Source organism: Arctopsyche grandis, chromosome 7 (assembly GCF_051622035.1).
Source record: "Arctopsyche grandis isolate Sample6627 chromosome 7, ASM5162203v2, whole genome shotgun sequence".
In the NCBI taxonomy this organism is placed as follows: domain Eukaryota; kingdom Metazoa; phylum Arthropoda; class Insecta; order Trichoptera; family Hydropsychidae; genus Arctopsyche; species Arctopsyche grandis.
The window spans coordinates 6,339,254-6,365,390 of NC_135361.1; the positions used below are offsets into that span (position 1 = coordinate 6,339,254).

The following is a 26,137-nucleotide window of genomic DNA, read 5'->3' on the forward strand; positions in this document are numbered from 1 at the left end:
AGAATATTCCACCCTAATAAACCAAACCGAACAAACCACATTCCTCGCATAACTTGCACACGAACCGCATACAGCGGACTACTATATAAACCCGCACAGCGGGCCCAACAGCCAGCAACAGACCATGCTATACCAACAACCAGTCAGCTAGAAGCAGCCGACCAGCAACAGAGGCAGACTCACTCAACCTGCAACAACAACATGGAAGAACCGCTCCACAACACAGCCGAATCCAGCCGCTTCTAGAACTTCCAAAACTCAGCCGATTCCAGTCACTTAGAGAACTTCCAGAACATAACCGCTTCAACAACATATTTATACACTTTTATACTCAAACTAAATAATAAAAATAAATTATTCAAACAAACACAACAGTGTTTCATTAGGCTGGGATACGGTCAACACTTCCTACCCCGCCTACACTATACTAAGCCCGCTTTAAAGGTCACGGAATTTGACCCTTAAAGCCCTCAACATGAGGCCACCACCCCCCCGACGAATACAGTCCAAGAGACCCTTTCGTCGGAGAACGAGACGGTTGTTCATGAATATCGCATAAGAACAACCGCACATCACTGTTCTAATAAAAAAACCACACTGTACATAACCAAGTACAAAATTAACAACAACGCATGAACACATAAAGCGCGCATGCGGTAGGAAACAAAACCTGAGATGTGCCGTGCGAATGCACGCACACCTCAAGTAAACATACATGTACGCATGATTATGCGTGCATAAGCACGCAAGCACACACACACACACATACATACACACACCTAAAAATCAAACGCACACTCACACACACACACATTCACAGAATATAATATAAAAAAAAAATAATAATAATAATAAATCAACACATAAATGCTTTTGCAATTAAGTGGAGTAGTAGCATCCTAGCCTAGTAGTAGCCTACACTATGAAACGACTTTGGCCTTTTACTTGGATCCTCCACCCACCCCTACGAAACAATATAATGAAACGATTTTTCCCTTTTATATAGATCCCGAACCCACCCTTACGCAATAATAGTAAACAAGACGACGTAGTAACTAGACAAGATTAATACTCTTTTATTTAAAAATGCAAGCGGCCAATAACTGTAGCGTCTCTCTCACCCAGTTTAAATCTTGATCGAAGGGGAACATGAAGTAAGAAAACGATCGAGTGTGGCAACACTGTCTGAGACACATCTGGATCATGCGAGTATGGTATCCGTGTCAGTGACAGCTGCGTCAGGTCCGTGTCATTCGATAGTGCGTTCGATAGTTACGTTGTGACGCATCGTCTGGACTGACAGAAGTGCATCAAGCAGCGAAATGTCACTAAACACGGCTCACGCCGAGAGTGGAGTCCTCATCCACGCTGGAGAAGGGTATTTACTTCGTCGAACCTGTTCTCTTTATTCTTCCATTGCACGACATTCCACTTCATTACATCAACTAACGCTCACTCCACTACAAATCATCCATCCCACACATATACAACTCGCAACAGAAACGAAACTGTCTACTTCCTTCTAGAAATATCCATGCCGTCATTTCACTTCATTAGTGCAATTATCACACTTTCATTTTATACGGCCACCATTTTACGAACGTCTTTTGATAAGACTCTTCTTTGGGAAGAAAATCTTTTTGATTTTGTTGTGATAAATACTATATAAAATTGTACAATCTAATTTTAGCAGGTAATACTTATATCCGTCACAATGCATGCTGTATTTTCTTCATATTTGAAATTAAAAGTTTATGGAAACTCTTGGAAATCTGTTAGATTAGCTTACCTTAGCAACAACACTTTAATATTTGTTTTTACATTGTGTTAAGTGGAGTGTTTTTTGTTGTTGTATGAATTGTACTTTTTATACAATATAAATTATCATACAGTTTATAAATAAACTCATAAGAATGTTTGCGCTGTAATAATCATTTGTTTACTTAGCCGCTGTTCGTGTTTACCTTTTTAAGCGCATATTACATTTAGTACCATTATGAAAAATGATTAGTCATATAATCATAGTTCAAACTTGAGCATTGTTAAGTTTGATAATAAAAAAATGTACGCACATAAATACTATCGTTCGATTGATTTGATTTTAATCATTTTTTTCCTGTTTCAGAATACTACTATTCTCTGACAATGTGTCCGTCGAGTTCGGGGGCCAAGAATCGCCCGAATTCCGAGGCACTAAAACGGGTCGGATGTATTTGACGACACATCGTATGATATTCAACGCCAAAAGTGTCAACGATGCGATGAGATCGTTCAGCTTCCCTTTCGTCTCCTTGAATGATGTGAGTATAATATACCAACAACTAGTCCTGGCTCACCCCTAGAGCTGCTGAAATTTGTTTTCGGCTAACGAATGAAGACGGAAGCCATTTTCGGAAATGCGTACGTGCGCGCATAAACGCCTCCATTGACTTATCGTCGTGATATTTTGAGAAAATAATAAAAGTAAAACTTTATTTATACTGCAAATATGGAGGTTCTCGGAAATATGATGCATTTAGTAAAATAAAGAATGCTCCTTTTCTTCGGAAAGTGAATCTGCTTTCATGATTGGTATAGAAAAACAATGATAATTCATCAAAAATTTATTTTTCAAATTGTCCTTGTTCAATTGGAAGCCTGTGTGTAAATCCGCCACTAGTGACTTTATAAGTATTTTTATTTTATCTTCAATTTATACCAGGAAGGCCTAACAGGTAACCCCAATGCGCCTTCCTGGCCAGAAACATTGTACATTAATATCCATCAATTATTATAATATATAAATTAATATCCACGGTTACACGACAATTGGTGCAAGTCCAAAAGTTTCAACGACAAAATGTACAGTGTTTATAAAAAGTAAATTATTAATTTGAAATAAAGAAAATTTTGGAGACGGTCAAGAAGCCCTGACATATAAACTAATTCAATGTAATCTGCAGTTCATACGCTTAAAAAGTTTTTTTTTTTTTTCAATTTAAATAAGTAAATATTGGATACGGCTAAGTACATTTTTTCGTTGAACCAATTATCGCGTCCCCAATATCCACAGAGACATCTATGGTCAAATTTGAAAATTTGCAGCATTTCATACAATTCAGCGAAATCGGTTGCCAATTTGTTGGAACCGTTTCAATGAAAATCTGATACTGGAGTCTGGAGTCACAAATTCAAGATCTGGCCAGCATTCAAAACCCGTGGGATTTGAATCTGTGACCACTCTGTTCAAAGAATTATATGCTAAGCACTAGTGTATTCTGCTGGTTTGCATAAACAGCTATTGGTTTGAGTCCGTATATTTTCGTCTAGGATTAGAGTTGTTTTATTATTTAAATAAATTTATATTTTCCCATATTGCCATTACGGGCTGCCCCTGAGCAGCTACACCTATGATATTATAAACTTGTATATATGTATGTAAATTTGAAATCATATTCAAATAGTGGGTAGGATGGTTTTGCAAATTTGATGAGGAACCGTTTCAACAATGAGATCAGATAAATTGGCAAACTCCGATAGGAAATGATCGACTAGGAGTCACAAATATCCAAGTATGACCAGCAGAAATACTTTGAATAAATTCTTTTCCAATCTAGGTCAACCCAGGGCTTGAACCCGGGTACATTAATGCAACCAACGAACTATGCTGTTTGTCTAATGAGTTTTGTGTTTGAAATGTTTCAAGGTTGGAATCGAACAACCATTGTTCGGTGCAAACTATATAAAAGGAAAGGTTCGAGCGCAGGACAATGGTAATTGGATCGGCGAAGCTAAATTCAAGCTGACTTTCAAATCCGGAGGGGCTATCGAATTCGGACAAGTAATGTTGAAAGCTGCTCATATGGGTATGATTATAAATCACCATTGCAGTATTGAAGTTTTCATCATCTCATTTCATCATTGTTTATGTTTCAGCAACTAGAGGTATGCGCGCCAGTGATGCTCCTCCACCATATTCTCCACCGACTGACCCATGGTATGCAGCTCCTCCTCCCGCTTACGCTCCTCCTCCTCAAGGATACTACGGATGGGTACCTCCCGTTGACGTAAGAAAAAATCTAATGATGATTTTATTACATCACGACTTCGGAATCGTCAATGTGATATTACTTCCAGGCTTTTCCGGACCGCCCGCCTCCAGATTCAGTATTCATGTCTAGCAGTCCACCACCATATCCAGGTATCAACATGGGATCTAATCCTAATCAGGCTGGAGGATTCGCTGCTCCTCCAGGATACTCCAGTCCCCCCGACTATTCGAATCCAGGGTATCCAGCACCTCCAGGGTACCCCGGTGCGCAGGGATACGGACCATCAGCGCCAGGACCGCAAGGTTACGGTCCAGGAGCGCCCGGACCACAAGGTTACGGTCCAGGAGCGCCCGGACCGCAAGGTTACGGTCCAGGAGCGCCCGGACCGCAAGGTTACGGTCCAGGAGCGCCAGGACCTCAAGGTTACGGTCCAGGACCTCAAGGCTATGGTCCGTCGGCGCCCGGACCTCAAGGTTATGGCCCAACGGGGCCAGGAGGTCCTCAAGGATATCCTGGCCCGCAGGGGTATCCAGGACCTCAAGCGGGAACTCCATATTCAGGAGCCTCGGCTCCGCAGAATCCACAGGCACCTGCACCAGGCGGTTTGAACGGTACGCATGACGGTTGAAGACGAAGAATCTTTAAGATTTAGAATTTTTTTTTGATTTTGACTTTGCGTTTAGATGCTAAAGCAGCTGAAGCAGCTCAGAGTGCTTACTATGATCCCAATCGACCACAAATGGCTTTCGTTCCACCGCCCGCATATTATGTCAGTATTATATCGAATTAATTTTATTGTTTACTCAATTTGGAACTGTTTGTATTATTTTTTCATCCATCTTGCAGGAGCAACCGCCGAGCTATCAACAAAGCATGAATAAAAAAGAGCAATAATTTTGTACATTACACATGCATTCATTTAATCATATTATATTTATAGCCCCCTTCTTTTTTTTGTTAATAATAATCGCTACCCAAAGATCATTCTTACATAAAAAGAAAAAATTGTAAAATAATATTTGCTTGAATGTCTACATATGTATTCATATATTGTGTGATTTTATTTAAAATTTCAACACATTTTTGCTAATATATAGTATTATTATGTATATTATTTCACATTCCCTTTGTATAAATTTTCGAGATTACCGATAGTTGAATCGTTTGCTTTAAATTTCCATATACATATGTACTAATATTTGTATAATCAATATTTTTATAATAATAATAATAGAAGCACACACATAAGTGTGCCTATAATTTTGTACATGAAATCAACAATAAAGAGAATTGCCTTTTGAAAACTTTCAACGGTTAAACATGTCTATGTATAGTTTATATATTATAATTGTACGTAAAAGACTCCTGAAGACACTATTCGGTCCACATGCACAAGAAAAACACTCGGCCAGCACATCCGAAATCTACTTCAGGGTCTGTAAAGTAAAAATTTGTATTTTATTAGTTATGTAAAGTGTTAATTGTATGTTAAATATTTGTTATTATTATATACGCTGAAATAAATCTGCCGAATAAAGAGCACTATTATATATATATGTAAAATTGGTTTTATTTTCAACGTGTAAATATTGAGGATGGACTGAAAGATGATTCACTTCACAATTATTTATTTTCAAATAAATTATCACTATCTATTTTTCGAATACAAAATCGTTTCAATACAAGAAAATCAACATTAGATGCTAATTCATATATACAGGAAAAATGTTCAATAGAGAAAAAATATTATATATGTATGTATATTGTATACAAATACGACAAAAATAAATAAAATATATTAAAAAAATTTTGATTTTGTGCCTACGTTATTATCTAGTTTGCAATTGGTGCATCTATATTTAAAAAAAAAAAAAAATACATATTCATACTTAGGATATATCCAAACAAACAAAGAAAAAGATCCGAACGAATTTTCAGGTTATGTCGAATATTATTACACTCACAATTAAATCGAATAATAATAATACATTTCAAATGCCGACACAATAATATACATATTGTCACAGGTAAAGGATAATATAGTTACCATTTCTAAGGATCGTATTGGAATGCTGTATAAATGTACGTCTCTAGATATATTTTATATAGAAAATTTTGCATTAATTTAATAATAAATACATAATAATACGTAATTACAATTTAAAATTGTTATTTATCATCTAGATATAAGACATTGTAGCGTTTATCCACGCGAATGATCCATTTTTATTATATGCGGACATTATTAATTACATCAAAAGAGCAGGTATGTATAATTTGCACCTAACCTCACCTGTAACACGCGCAACGGAGAACATTTTGAAACCAACAGTGTAAAGTATACGATTAAATAAAACTATTGGTCCCGAACGAAAGTGAAAAAAGTGGTGCATTTCATTGTTTTTATTACATATATATAATAATAATATAAACGAACGAATTTGTGCCATTTTTTTTGGTTGTGGCTATTTGCAGGTACTATATCTGTGACAGGCGCAAAGCCTTCTGCGCATGCGCGTGAACTGTCACTGTCAGCGTGTTTACTGTTAAAATTTTGATTTTAGCCTCTTAAAATTTAGTTCTAACTCGTAAAGTGACGTAGAGTAAAAAATATAATCCAAATTAGTTAATATTATTAATTGTTAGAAAATTATTATCATATACAACGTATAATACCTACATACAAGTACAAGCCACGAACCAGCTAGATGATATAAATCTATTATAATAACGTGCAAAATTTATTTGCCTCATGTATAATGAAAGATTGATTAAACAAGTCTAGCGTACATTAAATGTAGGAAATTACAATCGGACTATAATTTTACGCGCATGCGCAGAAGGCTTTGCGCCTGTCACAGATATAGTACCTGCAAATAGCCTCTAATTCGCAGACATAGTACCTGCAAATAGCCACAACCACAATTTTTTTTTGAAAACTTAACAAGGAAACAAACAAAACGAGAGATGAGAGTGATCTTTCGGCATCCCGCTTCAGTACCAAAAACCACTTTTTGTGCACGTATAAAAAACACACGTTAATAAATAAATAAATATTATTATATTTGAAAAAAAAAAAACAACATGAATGAAGTACGTTTTAAAAAAATGTTCTTTTTTTTTTCTTCTTCCTTCTATCAATTTTAATACAATCTTAGCTATGAGTATGAAAATATATTTATACACTTTCAAATGCGATGAAATACACAATTAATAAATTATAATGTAATATACAATAGGCTTATTCGTTAAGGTTTACAAAGATCACAAGACTTTTCTTTTACGTAGGCCAAATCAGAGCAAAAATTTGATAAAGCCCCCCTCGTATATATTCTAATAAAGGAATGACACTTAGTATGCCTTATTGTATTTTTATATAGGACATAAGAATTTATGTATATATATATATATATATCATAATAATCGTAAAAATTCATTAAGAATCTCCTTTTAATTAATTTTATACGGTACACGACAAGCTGCTATAACAAGGCAGTCGACATTTTTAGACATTTCTCACACAAAAAATAATTAAATACATACTTAATCACATATTAGATACGTAAGTTTTGGTAAAATTGTTAATATTATTTACACCGTAAGAATAATTCGTAAAATTAGGTGTTTTTCCTACGTCTTACCGACTACATACAATGAAACTATTATTGATATTATTATAATTTTTATACAATACGTAGACAATAAGATTAATAAAAATAGCTGAAAAATAACAAATACGCTTTATCAGACTGTCTTTGTTTGGCATTTATCTGGGTTTCATATTATCATCATCATTACGAGTGCGAATCAATCGAATCATTTTATTATTATTATTTTCTTCGTAATACATACAAAAATAAAACAACGGCAAACTTCTTTGTGGATTCACACACACACACACACACAATAAAATATAATTTGTGATAAACGTTAAACTACTGAACTATGTATAATATATAATATATTATATATAAAACACTATTCATATTCTAATAATTCATACGTAGCCATCAAGTGAAAAACAAACAACATACATATAAGTATCTGAATATCACATTCTATTAAGTTTGCCTCGGCAACATGAAATGCATGACATTTACATTCAAATATTACACAATTACAATAATTGTAAAAACTACTTAAAAATTACATTCATAATTTGTACAAATACTTATTGATGATTGGTGTTCCTAATTCCGAGTAGTACCTTACTTTTACATATTTAAAAATAAATGCTAATCGTAGAGGTGTGAACACGCTTACAAATACATATGTATATTGATTAGAAATACTTCAAAGTGAGATTCAACCTTTCTATACGTACATATTTATAGAAATTTCATCCAAAATTATACCATATTGTATACGCATGTATTATATACGATTAATATATATATATATATATATATATATATATATATATATATATATATATATATATATATATATATATATATATATATATATATATATATATATATATATATATATATAAATGTATATAAACTTTTTGGTGCAACTGATCTTGTTATCATTACGTCATCAAAGAATCCAAAAAGGCTATACGATATATTCTAGCTGAAGGCTTCGAATAATCAATTCAAAAACACACACACACACACACACATACACACAACCAATAATAATAACATCGATATATATATAATATTTATGGCAAGGATTTTTACAACGTCTCGAGTCCCATATATTTATCAAGGATTAATAATAATAAACAAACAGTAAAAAATTGACAATTGCTAAGATACATTTGATTTTAACGTGTATTTATTTGTATATTTTCACTATGAATTAATTTGTTAATATTTTACTATTGCGGAGTACAGAGGCGTAATATAAAATAGACGAGTATTCGTTTATTTAAATCTAATACCCATTTCGGCGGCGATGGCTTGTCGCTGGGTATCGTTTGTTGTATGTAATATATCAAAGAACAAGATAAGACAGTCAGTGCCGGCCTTACCTTCGGGCAATTTGTTCTAAACACTCTTAGAAAACAATTTAGCCTTTAGCGCTCTGATCTAAAATTTTGTATGACTTTTGGCGCTCTAATTTTAAAATTTAGAGCACCTTTGGCGCATCGTGCGGCGCCCTCGGGAACCCCCGATCCAGCCCCCCCCTAAAACCGGCACCGAAGACAGTGTATAGTATAAGAAAGAAATGAAGTAAGCGTTTGTTTGTGCGGTGAAAATGAACGGTTTAATATTTTACAGCCTTTAATCATTCACAGACACGCCTGAATAATATTAAACACGTAAACGATAAGAATGACCATCATCGATACGAACGACGAGAACTAGTTTCCAACTAACAACAACAACCGTAATAAAATGTCGCAAAATCAAAAAGATCATTTTAATAAACATGAACAATAAATGGAATCCTTAAATATTTTTTTTTACCAAATTGCCGAATAAATTGATGTGAATCTAATATTGATAAGGAACAGTATCCGTGCATTGGGAAAAATCAAAATTAAAACGATTTCACAATAAGAAATCAATTTTTATCAAACAACACTGAATTTTTTTTAATTATTTTTAATTTATTAATACGAGGTTTATTACTTCTTTTTCATGTTACGTTTCTCGGCCTTCTTCAGCATCTTGTCGTGCTTGTCTTGGAGCCGCCTCTCCTTCTCGGCCATCGTTCGCAACTCTTTCAATTTCCGTTTGAGACGTTGCTTGTCGTCGCCGGTCACACCCAGCAATTTCAAATCACGGGACGTGATTGTGATGAGGAGCGCGCCGTCGACTCCTCGCGAAGCAAAAGCACTAGCGTATCGCTCCATACCCTGACCTTGGGCGACAATCCACTGCCACACCTACAATTTCACATACGAGATATAAAGGATAACCCTCATTGAAAGGTCGCTACGATTGTGAAGGTGCAAGATAGGATTTCTTTGAGAAGACGTCAGAGTCGGATAGGCTAAGTGATACATCAATCAACTTAGCTAGGATATTTTAATTGGATGAGTCGAAAGTCCAGTGCTGGTGAAAAACATTTGGTGCTTTTTAAGGGATACATAGAGGTCCGTTCATACTGGCACAGAACGTATGTATGTGACAGTAACAGTAGTAGCCACAGAGAAATGTAATAATAATAGAAGGGCCCTTACGAATAAATAATTTCTGTCAATATTACGAGGTACGTCTCTATAAATACGCTACAACGCACGGAATACACTTATGAAAAGTAACCCATGTTGTTTATTGTGTGTTTTTGAATGCATTGTGCAATTTTTATCGATGCACTTGCCCATCTTGCGAGTAATATAAACAAACAGAGAAGTTTTTATCGGACATACGTCGAGCACCAAGCATCAAATACGACTGATGCTAAAATTATTTAGGATTGTCTGTGGACAGAATGTCACTTGACAACAATATGACGCCTAAAGCCATTTCTCTAAGTAGCCAACATAATCAATTAATATTGTAACGTGGGAACATGAGAGAGTATTAATATTCACTGTTTAAGTGAATTCGTGGGTGAACAATAAATAACCCAGATTAGGCTAATGGGACTCGGTAAGTGCAAAGGATACGCTGGAGTGCTCACAGACAATAGACCTTTATGTGCCTAGAATGAATCGGGGAAGCTGTGCTGTGTCCTTGATAAGGAGGTACACACCGTAGATCAGATTATTCTGGAGTGAGTAGTGGTTCCATGTGGACTTCTGGGATCGTTGAATAAATGCTGTGAAGCGACTTTGACCTTTCATTTGGATCCTGAACCCACCCCTACCCAACAATACGTAAGATGGTGCATTTTTCTTGTGGCTTTAGGCGTCATGGTGTTGTAAAATTGTGGTATGACTATCGCCATACTTAATTAGTTTCCGCCACAGACGTGCCGCGTGCCTCTCAGTGTGTTTTCGACCTGAAAGTCCACGTAGACGTCCTGTGCCACATTTTAAGTGTATTTGGTGCTACTTTAGTATGCGGTCTACCTTAGCATGCGATCTACCCTTGAATCACAGTAGACTTTTTTTTATTTGTATCGTAGCAATGACCTATTTATTATAATTTTTGTTTTTTCCTGCCGCCCCATAATGTTGTCGAAGCATTTCTATCAAAATATCGTCAGCAGCGAAGTAAATACCGACCCTAACAACCTAATCTTAAATTAATAGGGCCAACCCTAATTTAACCTAACCTAACCTGACCCTTAAATAAATAGGTGTTGATTGCTAAGATATGTTTTTTTTAAGTTTTATTTCATCAATATTTTCACAAAAAAAAAAACATATCTTAGCAGCCAACACCTATTTATTTAAGGGTAAGGTTAGGTTGTGTTAAGTTAGGGTTGGCCCTATTCATTCAAGATTGGGTTTTTAGGGTCGGTATTATTCAATCTCACTGTCACAAGCGAGAACTGAGATGGTGAGACTGCATATTAAAGTAAAAACGTGAAGGTAGATCGCATACTAAAGTAGATATGTGAAGGTAGACCGCATACTAAAGTGGCACCATGCATTCTTACCAGACTTAGGACAGGGATCGGAACAATTGCCCCAAAGATTATTCGATGTTCATTTCTTACAATTAGAAGGTTTAGAAACAATGGCTTTCTATCTGTATTGAAATAAATAAAGTGGTGGAGCTCAGACCTAAATAGGATAATGGAAAGGAAAGGTAAAGTGCTATGTTATATATTTATTTAGAGATTTCAATTTCAGACTGCGACAAGTTCTATGGATGAGACAAAGAGTATGGAAGAAATAAACGTTCTGAAGTAGAAAGACATTAGGAAAGGAATGCAATAAGGGAATGGATAAGTGAATTTTTATATATGTATGTACACAAAACAAATACAAGTCAAATGACGCTTACTTGTTGCTTAGTCCAATGTATTATCGGAGTTGTATGATGTGGACTGAAAGACGTGGTGGAAGCAGATAGCGGTGAGAGAGACGGCGAATCCGTACCGGGGACTCCGAGCGGTTGCCAGGGCATTTCACCACCTACAGCTACACCGGGTCCAACTTTTTTAACTGAAACATGCACGCATTTCCCCATATGACAAATGTGACGAGTGTAAATTTTCAAAACACCGAAACAAAGTGATGCCAACATTGAACTACACTCACAGTGAAAATATTATGCTATACAGTACTACGAATACAATAGGAATGAAATCAAGACAGAATTAGACGACTGTAAGAGGTTTTAATTCTACTATATAAATATATATATGTACATTATAAAGAGTATAAATAAGAGGAAAACGATAAATATACCTCTTGCATTCGCTTCATTTACCGCTTGTCTTATTTCTTCGACTAAATTTTGGGTGAGAACTACTGGGTTAGGAGGTAGATTAGAAGCGTATTGTGTTACGGAGGGAATGTCGCCAGCGAGACGCTTTTCCCTTTCGGCCAGAACTTGTTTCAGTTGTTCGGCCAACGACGCTGGAGGACCTATTGATCGGAAGCATGAATGCAAACAAGTCAACTAAACACACCGTTTAATAGAAAATTTTAGTAGAAAATGAAAAAGCGTTTTTTTTTAATACAAAAACAAATGATTGGACAAACGACAGAACGATTATAATACCTGCTAAGGGACCAGCGAACTGATGATGAGTCACGGTCGAGTATGTGTCGTCCTTCACTTGGTATTCACCGCTAGTTCTTTTGAACACTTCTGAATATTGCTGAAACACACATTCTAATATTACTACATTCTATACGATAGCAGCGTATTCAAAATCATTGCAAAACACATACCGGTTGACCAAGTTCATCTCCGGTCAAACTTGACAAAGTAGATTCGGGATTTTCCTCTCTGAAATATCACCAATGATTTAAATTATACAATATATATAACATTACAAAACACATTATAGTATATTATACCTGTTGATAGAATTTAATTGGTGTTCGTTAGACGCAGACGTGGATTCACTCAAAGAGTCGTCGTTGGAATCGTTGTAACTTTCGTCTAATCCGTCGTACTGAAGTGAACAATACATATGAATCATTCAACTGGTTTAATTAGTCATATTTATTAGTTTGATTGTTTGTCATGTAACTAACAGAGCTCGCATTCGAAAGCGAGTGTGGCGAATGGTGGCGTTGTCGTGCAAGATCTCCTCTAGTTCTTTGGGCTGACGTGTCCAACAGTGCCGTCTGGGGTATGGCTAGATCCAATTCCCTGGCGGCACCGTTTTCCGCCGGCTCCGGTTCAGCAGCGATCAGTTCAGTGGTGGAAGGTGACGGAGTCACAGTGGTGGCCGTAGCGTTGGCTACGACCGTTCTGCGTTCCACGGTCGCTGTCTTCTCTTGAGGAGATCCTTCCGACGACAAGTCTCCATCCGATATCCACGAATCTGCACCAACAATCAACGCACGTTACATAAAGAATATATAAACATGCCATCATAAATTGACGAAATAAATTAATAAAAAATATATTAAAACAACAACACAATGCTACATATTTGTCTCAACAAACATTTTTTTACTATAGAACAGCATTTATCAAAATGAAGGCGGCGTTTGAGATTCGCAAAGAGCTACGTCTGGACAGTGTTACTACATGGATGTGAAACGTGGACTCTGAAGACCAGGATGATCAGCCGCATCGAAGTTTTTGAGATGTGGGTCTATGCTGAAGATCCCGTGGACCAAAAAAATATCAAATGCAGCTGTCCTTGGCATGATAGGGAGAGGCAGAGAACTTGCTTGTCATCAAGCGGAGAAAGATGGAGTACCTTGGACACATGATAAGGGGTCCAAAATACGAATTTTTCCGTTTGATAACCATGGGGAAGATAGAAGGTAAATAATGGATTGGCGGGAAAAAGTTGTCTTGGCTTCGAAACATGCGCATGTGGACTGATATGAGCGCCGAAGAGCTGTACCGTGCTGCTGAAGACCGATGCGGATATCTTGAGGTGGTCGCCAGCATCCGGATGCAGCAATGGCATTGAGAAGAAGAAGATAGCAAACATATTATGTTATGCTATACGACGAAAACCTATTTAATATTCTATTCAGCAAGTGTCTTGTGTACAACCATCCACAATAGCGTATTTCCTGGGTTTTCATTGTAGAATTTGTTTTACCTATAAAACTGGTGTATCTTTGGAATCTCTATAAACCAACTGATTTTATTTTATTTATTTTTACACATATACATTCCAGGAAGGCCTAACAGGTAAACCCAATGCGCCTTCCTGGCCAGAAACATTGTACATTTGAAACAAGTATTATTAGTATTGTACAAAGTAAATACATATCAATTAGCATCCACAGAGACATCTATGGTTACATTTGTAAATTTGCAGCATTTTATAGACAGCGAAATTTGAGATTGCTGAAAACTCAATTTTTTTGAACCATTTCAATGATAATCAGATAAATATGTGCAAATTCTGATAGGAAACAATCGACCTGGAGTCACAAACCAGGTCTGGCCAACAGTGGGTATTGAACCGTGACTACTGTGCTCGAAAGCATAATATGCTAACCACTAGTCAACGCTGCTGGTTAAAGTGCAGCGTGGACTAATATTTGAAGATAACAGTCAAAAGTTATCTTCAAATAAACTCACCAGATGTCGTATGAAACCTTTAGCTATCAAAACCTTTGAGATATCAAAACGCCAAGTATTTGAAAGGGAAATCTTATAGAAGCCACATTACAACGTTGCTATAATTCTCATTTCCGTTAATATTAAAAATATTGTAACCCAGGGTAAGCATATATATTTTATTTTATTACATTTTATACCAGGAAGGTCTTACAGGTAAACCGCAATGCGCCTTCCTGGCCAATTACAAACAATACAGCATTTTTTTTTACAAGTCGCTGAATTACGAGACACTGAAAACTCGCAAATTAACGAGACATCTATGAATTGTACATAAATTTTATTGTACATTAATCATACTCAAATAGTGGTGACATAGTAGGTAGGAAGGATTTTAGTCAATTTTTAATCGGGAACCGTTTCAACAATGAAATCAGAGAAAATTAGCAAACTCTGATAGGAAACGATCGACCTGTAGTCACAAATATTCAGGTCTGACCAGCAGCACTACAGATATACTCAGAAAAATTCTTTTCAATCGAGGTCAGCTCATGGGATCGAACCCGGTGCCTCTCGGTATTAGGCAGAAGCTTAACGACTGAGCTATACTGCTGGCTATGTACATAGAGGATAGGACAAACGATTAAAAGTACTCAAATTTATACACAGATTGTGCATGAACAAACTATGTAGTTCGTTTGTTAATTTGTTTTTTTTTTCTATACTAACAATGGCCAGATTGGTTCGTATATGTACAAACTACATATGTAGTATAGTGAACGAACGAAATGTACACATCTTAATAATAAACCTTTAACCCTTTGCCCGCGGCAATAAATATAGCGAACAAGCCCTGTACGCAGCGCGGCACCTTTTTCGCGAATTTGGCAATCGAGTTTTCGACCTTAAATACAGATTTTGATATTTACTCAAGTAACCAGATATGTTAATTAACACTTAAAGTATTATTTTAAACAATAAAATACATAATTATCGAATAATTATTCTTCATAATTGTATGAAGACGTGACGTCACATAAATGAGGTTTCAGTATGGATCCACAAAAAACTAATTTTGACTGGTATATATTCATTTTAAGCAAATTGAATAGATGGCATTCAACTCTCAGTAATATATTCAACCAATTTTGAACCTTAAAACAGTTGAAATAGGCGCATATAAGGCTCAAAATCCCGTGCAAAGTTCAGAAATTCTATGGAAGACAGCCACGCTACAGACTTGTCGACCAAAGCTTCCATAGAAGACGGCCGCGGGCAAACGGTTAATGCAAGACACCACTCGTATGTATGAGACATTTTGTATGAAAGATGGAACTTAATGTACGATAAAATATAACAATAAAAAAAATAAAAACACAAAAACCAACAGTTAAAAATTACCGAGACGCTGAAAAGGTTCGGGTGGTGGTCGCCTCGTCATTTGCGGGGTGACTTGTTTAGCACTGGGTTCGTACGGCAACATCACCGGGACACCGGCTTTCTTTTGCGTTTCCTTTTTACAAATACAAATCATTTAACATAAATTTACATTCAAATTATATAGAAAAATCTAATTTAGATTAAAAAAAAAATTACCAGTAAGAGTACTTCGAGCCGAATGATTCGATCTTTCAAAGTTTTCACTAGCGAATTATACTCCGTATCCTTTTCTTGTAAAACCTGTTGATAGAATTCTTCTCTATGCAACATTTCAATTTCTCTCTGTCGAAAATCCCTCAATAACTTTTTTGCCTGAATTTACACAAGGAGAATGTCAGTTTTTATATGTACATTATATACATATATACGTTTACAACAATGTAGTCAATACCCACTTTATTATATTTGCTATCGAGATTAGAATACTGTTCTTGCGACTGCTGAAGCATATCCTTGTACGATTGTGCTTCTCGTTGGGATGTTTTAAGATTTCGCTCAGTCTCTCTGAGTTTGAGTCCCGATTGCCTTAACTTCTCGGAAAACTCTTCATTCTCAGCACCGTTCGATTCCAATTCCATCAGCTGAAAAATATACAAAAAGTTACTGTGAGCCAAAATAGAATTGAATCAACGAGTATTTATTTTCTTGCTTTATGGTAAAATAATTTACCTTTTGCTTTAGTTGCGATACACATGATTCGGAAGAAATCAACTGTGACTGAGTCTGGAAAAGCAACAAAACACAAAAACAATACTTAACATGCATTAAAAAACAAAAAATAATCACACAAAAATGCAAAACAACTATAATAAGCTACAATGTTAAATAAAAAAATACAAATGAGATAATACAAAAAAAAACATCAAACTTTTGTTAGTACATTATAAAATACAATTACGATATACATAAAAAAAACAATAAAACATTATTTTTCAGACGAGAATACAATACCCTCTCGGCATTCGATAAATCCCGATATTAGAATCCATCATGTAAATCGAAACAATCAACAGAAACAAAACAAAAAATAGCCCACATCAAACATGCAACGTAAAAACATCATGTAAGATAAACTGCGGTTTCAATACCTCTTGTAATAGACTTCTAAGAGACTCCACATCGTCTTTATCTTGTGAATGCTGAGAGGAAATGATCGGCGCTGGAGACGTGTTAATCGAAGGAGGCGGAGAAGTCGCCATTACGGGAGGAGGAGGCGGCGGCTCAGACGTCGACGAATTCCCTGAAGAAACCGGTTGAGTGGAATCTTCAGATTGACGCCGCTGTCTCTCATCGATTGCCCGTTGATTACTATAAATGAAATATGATGTTTAATCAACCGAATCATACTGATATCTTCATGTGACGGAAGAATTTCATACCGCTCTTCTCGTTCCCGGTCGGCTTGCAGGCTCTGTTTGATAAGTTGAGCAACCTCACTATTCTGAGGATCTTTCTCTCTTCCGATTTGGAAGTTTACTAAGCCTGACGTGTTCCGAAGAACGGAAGCAGCGTAAGCTTGCGTAACGCCAACCTGCAAATGATACATTCATATTAGAATCCAAAATCTAAGAAGAGTATTGATAAAAGTGAACCGAATCTACCGACCAAACTCTTGCCGTCTACTTCGATGATCTGATCATTGACGTGTATTCGGCCGTCACGAGCTGCGGCACCGTTATCGTTTATCGTCTTCACGAAAATGCCTAGTTTTTCTAAACCGGCATCGGCACCGACACCCATACCTAATTTACCAAAAAATAATCAATATGAAATGATATAATTATATATAAATAACAAACAAAACACACGAAAATAACTACCTATAATAGAAAGACCTAAACCATCAGGTCCTTTGAGTAATCTTACAGGAAAAACAAGCATTTTTTCGACTCGCTTTTCAAGTTCGTACTCGGCGGAAGCTGCAACTGGATCTACGTCTTCGTTACGTCTATCGTATTCCATAACGGAATGAGTTGAAAACATTCTCATAGGAGCCGTGCTATAAACGTACATAACATAATGAAAACCAATTCTGACAAACCGAAACAGTTATAACAAATATAAAACACTACCTGAAAGACACTTTGGAACTCTTCTTGACAAACACAGGTGGGTAATAATCGTCATCGTCGTCTGTGTCTTCACATTCTGGTGGCAAGCCCGGTATCTATACAATAAAACAAACATTAATATGTATATAAAATTAATATACATATAAATATTGATGAACATACTTCTGTCCAAAAGTGCCCGTCTTCGAAGAAGTGCACTCCGTCCTGTTCTCCGATGACTTTGATCGGTTGCGGTGGGCACAAATAAGACGACTGATCAGTCTCCGGCTCGCCGACTCCTTGAAGGCTTCCCGTGGACACTTCCATGGAATCGGCGAGCGTGTCTGCGAGCCTGTCGCTCTGCAGTCCCGACTCGTTAATGAGAGACGCATAGCTGTCGTTGATCGTTGGACCGCTGTCGTAAGACAACATCGACTGGTAACTGTCATTCATCGATATCATGCTGTCTACTAGTCCGGAATTGTTTGTGCCGTTCGTCAGATGCGTTTGATTTTGTTCGGCCGGTTGGGCGGACTTCGGGGAATCATCGGCTTTGGGCGAAAGCAGTCGTACGATTTCTTGCGCTTGCTCGTCGGAGAGTATAGCCTCTTGCCTAAAATGGAAAATAATCATTTAAATTGATTTGTACACACGGTGAAATATGTACATATATAAAGACAATGTGATGTAGAATACATTATTATTATTGTGAGAAGAAGACTGACCTTATTTTTTTTTCCAAAATGCTATTAGGTGAAAAGGTTTTTTGACGTTGATTGGTGAACATTCCGTGTAGCAAAGAAGATGAATAATATACATGCAATGATAACACAATAAATAAAATAAATTATATATACATTTGGACATAGTTCTGCAAAAGCTATAAACACACTATTGTTGACGTTGCCACTAAATTATTATGTTTAAACATATTTACTTTTTAAGCCTGCTGTATATAAGACCAGGAATTATGAACAATTTGTATATGTTACAGTTGAAGTATATTTTCAGTTGTAATACATTCCACTTGGCGTTTTAAATACACTTTAAATTATATATCTACAAGCAATACAAAACTCTACATACAACTAGTAAATTGTATCAATACAAGCGCAAATACACTTTCAACAATGTGCACCAGTTATAATATAACAGTTGAGTTTTGACAGCTCTGGTGTTTTAACGAATGTTTTAAAATTCAATAATGCGTTAATATTAGGTATTACGAATAAAGGTAATGAGTATCGTATTACGATAACTCTAAGAATGTGTTCAACAAAAAAGTGACTTTCCAACTCAATTTGCTAATCGAGTGACATTTTAACGAAAACCTAACCTCTCCATCTAAACTGGTACCAACTTATAGTTGAACTGTATTTTCAGTTGTTATATATTTTGACCAGTTGGAATGTAATCCGCCATATGAATCAACTTACGTGGTTTAGACTTAATATACATATGTATACCAACTAGTCAAAATATATTACAACTGAAAATACACTTCAACTACAATGGTAGTTGGTAACAGGTTAGGCGGAATATATTCTAACTAGTCAAAATATATTACAAATACATAGAAGATACACTTCAACTGTAACATATACATAAAATTACCTATACAATTATTTTTGTTTTAGTTTTTTTTTATATCTATCTTTACATATACATATGTACTTTATATATTAGGAAGCACTTATTAAACCCACTGTATGTATATCAAAATCTAGAATTTTTGATAGATGTAATTAATACGAATGTTTAATACAGTTTTTAAAATTGCTTCTCATGTGGGTTAAATCTTTTTTTTGCAGAATTAAGTCTTTGTTTGTAATTGGACAGCATTTAGTAACATTCTGAGTCAGAATATATGTATGCTGACTGATTGAATGTAAGTATGTATTTTGTGTACGGCAAAGCTTGAAAATGTGATAAATGAAATTGTGGATAGAAGCAAATATGCAAAATAATTGACAAAACAAAAAAAAAATGATGTCATCTTTGCAGCGTTAAAATTTTTCAAGTCGTGCAATTATGTTACGATCAAAATGATTTTACCTTGAACTAAGCATAAGTTCAGCTTCATCTGGAGTCATCATGTTATCAGGCCCTTTGTTATTCGCAACTGTTTCGACTTCTCCGACTTCCCAGCGAGCACCTTCATCGCTGCCGTCTTCCAAGACTGACGCCTCCGCCTCACATTTCCCGTACTCGTTCAGGCTACTCGTAGACGTCAAATTGGTGTCTAGTAATGAATTGTCAAGCCTCATGACGTCTCCGTCCGATTGTATACTCCATTGACTATTTACAGACTTATCCAAAACTTCCAACGATCCTTGACTCATTTCGCTGATTACGACTCCGGAATCCTGCTGATGGATCGACGCCGAGTCGTTCTGCAGTAATCGATCGTCCAAATTCATTCTATTAGAATTACTATTTAAATTATTATCACTATTAAAAGAAAAATCAGTCTTTGGTTGTGTTGCAGTTTCGATGTAGAGCGGACGGTAGACGTCCGGAGGGCTGCCGCGACTCTCCAATTCGGCCAGAACTGAATTCATGATGACTCCCGAGTCGGGCGTGACTACATCGTGATTGTTGCTTATTTCGATTCGAGTCCTCGGCGACAGTTGCGCTTCGGAAGCCGGGACGCTCTCTTCGACCTGTTGGAAGCTGTATCGGTGACCGTCCGACGGCGGCTTCAGACGAGCCTTGATCTCCGGCGAGGGTTCGTTGAAGCCGCCCTCGTCGGAGACGCTCGAAGTGCGCGACGGAAGCTGACCAGCTATGTTCAGGCACATGGATGCTATGGCTTTGTTTCGTTTTTCAGTTTCCATCGGCTCGTTGGCTTCTTCCGAATTGAATTCCGGAGACCGCGCTTCATGTTCGGGAGATTTATGGCACGAACGACCTGAAAAATTAAACAAACAACACTCAATACAAATAATTACGATGTCAACTAAATGTATATCAATTTATATACCAGTACACTGACTGCAAAGCTTTCTGATCTTTGAGCACATGCTCACCGTTGATGTCAAATGGAAGTTCAACTTCCGTTTCGATATGCAAAAAATCAAACATTCGTCAACATTCATTCAGATTTATGATTGGCAATACTGAAAATATTCAGGCAACACAATAAGCCTCCAAAAGAAAAGTTTTCGTTAAACTATTATCATTTTTGTAAAAAAAAAACCCAGAAGATTATGAGTTTTTCAACATATATTAGTAGTGAATAATCATAGCCACGTCTATAGTATATAATTCGCTTTTAGCACAACACAGATGATGTTATGGAGGACGTTAAGTCCAAAAATAAAGTCAAGCATTTCCTGTGCGAGTCGAGTATATCTATTATACCGACTATAGCGAAGGTGAGAAGTGATTGACGATGAAATGTGAGAGAAAGCACACAGGGAAAAAGTACAGGAGTGCGAGAGTTCCGTGTGGATTGATCTCTAAACAAAAAGCTTCTAACTATAGACTAGTAAAGCTCCAGGGTCAAACACCCGGCAAATTCGTCGCGGTCGCGAAGAAAGCACCACTCGAAAAATTACACAAACCCAAAACTTTTCAGATACTGCTGAATACCACTGCTATATCGCATGCGTCACATTCGAAGGAATCGATCTGAAGTATGCGATATGGTGTAGGTAGCGTTTGGAGCAATCGACCAGTTTGAGGGTGGAGGAAAAGTTTTGGGATACGAATGAAGCAAGCACAAGATTGACAAGTGGGTACGAGAGAAGATCGAGCACGAGACGAAGACAGCACACCACTGAGGAGCGTCCGGTGCTACTCCCCGCCGACCAATTCTATATTTGATCGGTTGGACCAGTGGCTTGGAGTGTGGGGCCGCAGCCCACGCAAGACCCAACTCGCTCTTCACGCCATTTACTCTTTCGCAAATCGAAAAAAATACATAAATTACCAGCCGTTTAAGTTCGATTTGAGATGTGAGGCAAGGCCAGACTCTGTCCGACTGTGGTCATTCATTTGAGAGGAAAAATAATAATAAAAAAGTAACATAAGGACTTTGCGAGGACGGAGTTTGTACAGCGGCTTGTTCTATTTCGGTTTCAGTGAACACTGGGTGTGTTTGTTCAACTTCGACAACATCCTGCACCGACTGACTGGAGGAAGTATTTAGCACTTGCAGAACGAGACCACAAGTTTTGGTTTGTAACTGGCGATCGACGAAAGCGAATCAATTACTGAAACGCCAGCTAGATGATTGGTGGCAATTGATAGGTGAGTGTGTGTGCTTGGGAGCTGAGATTTTCAAGATACGACACAAACGAGAGCAATAAACTTAAATTGAGATGAATTCTTGGTGTACGTACGCCGCTGCCAGTGGCATCTTAGTCTGAATGATGGATTCGTTCGCGATGTGTTTGGGTTATATGATGTGCGTGTGCGTAAACACGTGGTGGTCAATAAGCCCACGTATACAAAAAAATGATTATTTTTATACACAAATCACGATATTTTAATCTCAATCTAAATGAAGAAAAGTCAAACATCTAATGAATGCAAGTTTTTTGCGGTTTTAAAAAGGAATTGATGTATATTTATTTATTTATACAGGTATACACCCATTTTTTATTCTATTTTATACGACATCTATGGTCAAACAGTGTACATAAGTATTGTAAGTATTATCAAACAACGATTAACAATCATCATAGAGTCATCTATGAACAAATTTGCAGCATTTTAATTAGCAGTAAAATGCTGAAAACTCAAATTTTGCGAGGAATAGGACAGGATTGCCAATTAGTGGGAACCGTCTCCAATGAAATCACATATCCAAGGTCTGGCTAGCATCAATCAATGGGACTCGAACCCGTGACCACTATGTTCGAAAACATATATGCAAACCACTAATCCAAACTGCTGGTTTTATACATAGATACATAGATTTAAAAGTATTGTAAGTATTATCAAAAAATGATTAACAATCATCAGTCATATATCGACAAATTTGGAGCATTTTAATTATCAAAAAAATGCTGTAAATTCAAATTTTGCGAGGAATAGGACAGGACTGCCAATTTGTTGGAACCGTTTAAAAAAAATCGGATAAATAGGCAAACTCTGAAAGGAAACGACCGACCTTGGAGTCACATATCCAAGGTCTGGCTAGTAACAAAGCCAGGGATAGAAACTGCTGGTTAGTAAAAAATTGCTGTGATTTGAATTTAAAAAATTAAAACTGGTACATAATATTGTGAAAAAAATGGGACATTATTTTGAAAAGTTGCCAATGTGCTTCGATAGAATATAAAAATAGGAACAAAACTGTTTTAATAACTCAATTTAGGTACAATGCGGAGTATCATCTTTGCGCTTTGAATACGCGATATGGTGGTGCCAATTTTTTGCGCAACCATCTAACAACTGCGTCAAATACAAAAAAGCATATAAATATTTGAGAATTTCACTAGGAGGGAACATTTGATTTACACTTATGTACATATGTGGCTCAAACTAGAATTTGTGAAAAATAAGAAGACTGTATTTACATTTCAATGTGACAAGTTATGTCATACGTCAACACGGTAGTCAAATGTACTGTTAGTTTTCATAAAAACATAAAGATCTCACCTTCGATGAGTTGATTTTCGACGTTCTCCAAAAGCTGATTTTCAATAACGGACGAGGGCGATTTAGGCGAACTAATAGGCGATGTTGGTCCTGTGATATCTTTGACAGGCGAAGTCGGCGAAGGACTAGCATCCTTCTGATGATTCGAAACGATCGTAGGACTCACTGCATTAGGCGTAGGGCTGGCCGCGTAAGACGAAGGACTGGTTGCTTTAGGCGAAGGACTGGTTGTTTTAGGCGAAGGACTGGTTGCTTTAGGCGAAGGACTGGTTGCTTTAGGCGAAGGGCTAGCAGCATTGGACACAGGGCTCGCTGCTTTTGGTATAGGACTCGCTGTTTTGGGTGTGGGACTCGACACAGGAGAAGGACTAGAGGCGAGTGTCGGGCTAGCCACGTGTTTGGGACTTTCTTTCGCAGGACTGGGGATCTTAGTGAGACTAGTAGCTAAGAGAGGGATTAAGTTCGGAATAGCGGGAGGACTAGTAGTGGGTCGCACAGCTGCCACAGGCGTAACCGGAGAGGTTCTAGTAGCTGTGGTAGGACTGCTGACGAGAGGTGGACTTAGGACGCGTGGTGGAGAAGCTGAAGCCAGAGGAGGAGACAGCGGAGGCGATCTGAAAGGACTTCTGATACCACTCTGGACGTTCCTTTCAGTGGGTGGCTTAACATCGCTAGGGGGTCTAGCCGTGCGTGCTTTCGAAAAGTGCGAAGTCCAATTCCTCTGCTTTTCGATTAGCTCCTTGCTGTTGAACTTGCGTTCGGGCTTTTCCGGCTTCTCAGGCTTTTTAGACAGGATCAGCGGTTTGGCTTTGTTGTTAATGTCTTTTATAGAGCCGTTCGAGTTCGCCATGACTTTGTACTCAGTCTTGGGGCTTTTGATTCGGACATCGTTCGTTTCGATGTTGCCGTTGCTTATCAGCGGCTGTTTGTTATTGTCTGTTGCGTTTTTTCTATGGTTGTTGTGGGGTAGTAAGTCGGGTTTTGGCGGCGACGGTGATCTGGAGAGACGTCCAGCTCGAGAGCCCGCCGAGCTGGAGCGAGATCGCCCCGACAAGGAGCCAAGTCCTGTGGGTCCTCCTCCAGCCGAGGGAGACTTTTCTACTCTGTGCAAAGGACGACTCTCCTCTCCGAGTTTTTCGAATAGAGCTCTGGCGTTGTTGAATCGAGCCAGATGACTCTCTGTGCGTACGACAGTCACCTGCGCCCCAGGAACTACAGTTCCTGAGACTGTGATGGCGCTTTCAGTGGGTTGGGTCTCACGTGCGGGCGCCATACTTTGGAAGATGTTCGCTATTTGGGATACTTTAGAACCGGAGCTTGTTCTTCTCTTTTCCTCCATGTCTTCCATAAAAGCCCTCAAGTGGACCTGAAACAATCCAAAAAATACTCAATATTACTAAACATACACATTGATAATATTACAATTGTCATATTACTTGAAACTAATACTCTGTTATCTCCAATATTGATATGAAACGTGGACCATCGATTAAATTTAGATAAGAAAATTCACAGAAGAAAACATCGTAGTATGTGATAATTGGAATGAGGAGAGCAAACTAAGAATTAGGGCGAAAACACACATCGTGTACATGGCTCCCCGCTGTGGGTGGTCTCCTACATTTCTCCAAATATGGGATACACCATTATCGATCACTGTCAAACGAGGATAAATACAAGGATACAATTTTACCGAAAACACCCCAGAGGGTCATTTTGGGGCGGGGCGTGTTGGGCGTTCCATGAATTTGTGCAAGGCACGGCCCATTTTTATCGCATGTTTAAAAATATCTAAAAAAAAAACTACGTGTAGCGTGCACCGCTGTGTGTTCTCGTCCTTACTGATTAAGGTAGCAGATGATAGTGGGACCGATTGCGGAAATTGATAAAAACAATAAGCATAACACGAAAAATGACAATTTTGTACTATGTAGAAGAATAATTGAAGGAAGCAAATATGTATAGTTTTAAGGAAGCATTTTAAATAGTAATAGGCAGTTTATCAAGTGAGAAAATTATGTACATAGAAGAGGAATATACCTAAATAGTACCCAACATAACAGCCAATACTGACTAAAGTATAAGAAACTAAGTAGAATCACACACGTAAATCTTGTTAAAAATAGAAAATTAATGGCTTTAATTAAGGATTCATCCAATTATATGTAAGTATGAATAAAGATTAAAACAATTCGACTTAAAAAATATCAAGAAAAATAAACTTTACAGTAGTTTGCTTTTATTCACACACATATAAAATAAAATATACATACATTTATCACAGTATAAATAATTGTATATAATTTGTAACTGGTAACTGTTTCTCTTGTTAATTAGATACAACTAATCCACTTCCTGCTTTAATAGATTATAAAAAAAAAGTTGAAACAAAAATAAAACAACAATAATCGTACTTACACATTTGTACTTGATCAAAATTGAACAA

The 26,137-nt window shown here is 37.1% G+C and overlaps 2 protein-coding genes across 5 annotated transcripts in view; one reads left to right on the plus strand and one right to left on the minus strand.

Moving 5' to 3' along the window:
• Positions 1 to 1,185: 1,185 nt before the first annotated feature.
• On the plus strand, positions 1,186 to 5,589 carry LOC143913999 (uncharacterized). Its single transcript, XM_077434070.1, has 7 exons — positions 1,186 to 1,378; positions 2,126 to 2,300; positions 3,686 to 3,845; positions 3,916 to 4,046; positions 4,117 to 4,642; positions 4,715 to 4,800; positions 4,878 to 5,589. The coding sequence occupies exons 1-7, from the start codon at positions 1,323 to 1,325 to the stop codon at positions 4,923 to 4,925; spliced, it is 1,182 nt and encodes a 393-aa protein (XP_077290196.1). The 5' UTR covers positions 1,186 to 1,322; the 3' UTR covers positions 4,926 to 5,589.
• Spn (protein phosphatase 1 regulatory subunit spinophilin) overlaps positions 4,701 to 26,137 on the minus strand; it is a 60,473-nt gene continuing 39,036 nt past the window's right edge. The window contains exons 3-23 of one of the 4 annotated variants that reach the window (XM_077434043.1): positions 23,692 to 25,057; positions 20,137 to 20,992; positions 18,807 to 18,827; positions 18,265 to 18,694; positions 18,103 to 18,197; positions 17,851 to 18,029; positions 17,636 to 17,772; positions 17,410 to 17,561; positions 17,119 to 17,338; positions 16,700 to 16,753; positions 16,426 to 16,611; positions 16,187 to 16,342; positions 15,992 to 16,103; positions 13,093 to 13,385; positions 12,913 to 13,010; positions 12,784 to 12,841; positions 12,611 to 12,710; positions 12,295 to 12,474; positions 11,888 to 12,048; positions 9,617 to 9,873; positions 4,701 to 5,467 (exon numbers count right to left, since the gene is read on the minus strand). In XM_077434043.1, the coding sequence (XP_077290169.1) occupies positions 5,461 to 5,467; positions 9,617 to 9,873; positions 11,888 to 12,048; positions 12,295 to 12,474; positions 12,611 to 12,710; positions 12,784 to 12,841; positions 12,913 to 13,010; positions 13,093 to 13,385; positions 15,992 to 16,103; positions 16,187 to 16,342; positions 16,426 to 16,611; positions 16,700 to 16,753; positions 17,119 to 17,338; positions 17,410 to 17,561; positions 17,636 to 17,772; positions 17,851 to 18,029; positions 18,103 to 18,197; positions 18,265 to 18,694; positions 18,807 to 18,827; positions 20,137 to 20,992; positions 23,692 to 25,039 (5,100 nt within the window). In that variant the 5' untranslated portion in view covers positions 25,040 to 25,057 and the 3' untranslated portion in view covers positions 4,701 to 5,460. Of the gene's footprint in view, positions 5,468 to 9,392; positions 9,874 to 11,887; positions 12,049 to 12,294; positions 12,475 to 12,610; positions 12,711 to 12,783; positions 12,842 to 12,912; positions 13,011 to 13,092; positions 13,386 to 15,991; positions 16,104 to 16,186; positions 16,343 to 16,425; positions 16,612 to 16,699; positions 16,754 to 17,118; positions 17,339 to 17,409; positions 17,562 to 17,635; positions 17,773 to 17,850; positions 18,030 to 18,102; positions 18,198 to 18,264; positions 18,695 to 18,806; positions 18,828 to 20,136; positions 20,993 to 23,691; positions 25,058 to 26,137 lie in introns of those variants that run through there. The other 3 variants (XM_077434044.1, XM_077434045.1, XM_077434046.1) reach the window with 3 other exon arrangements.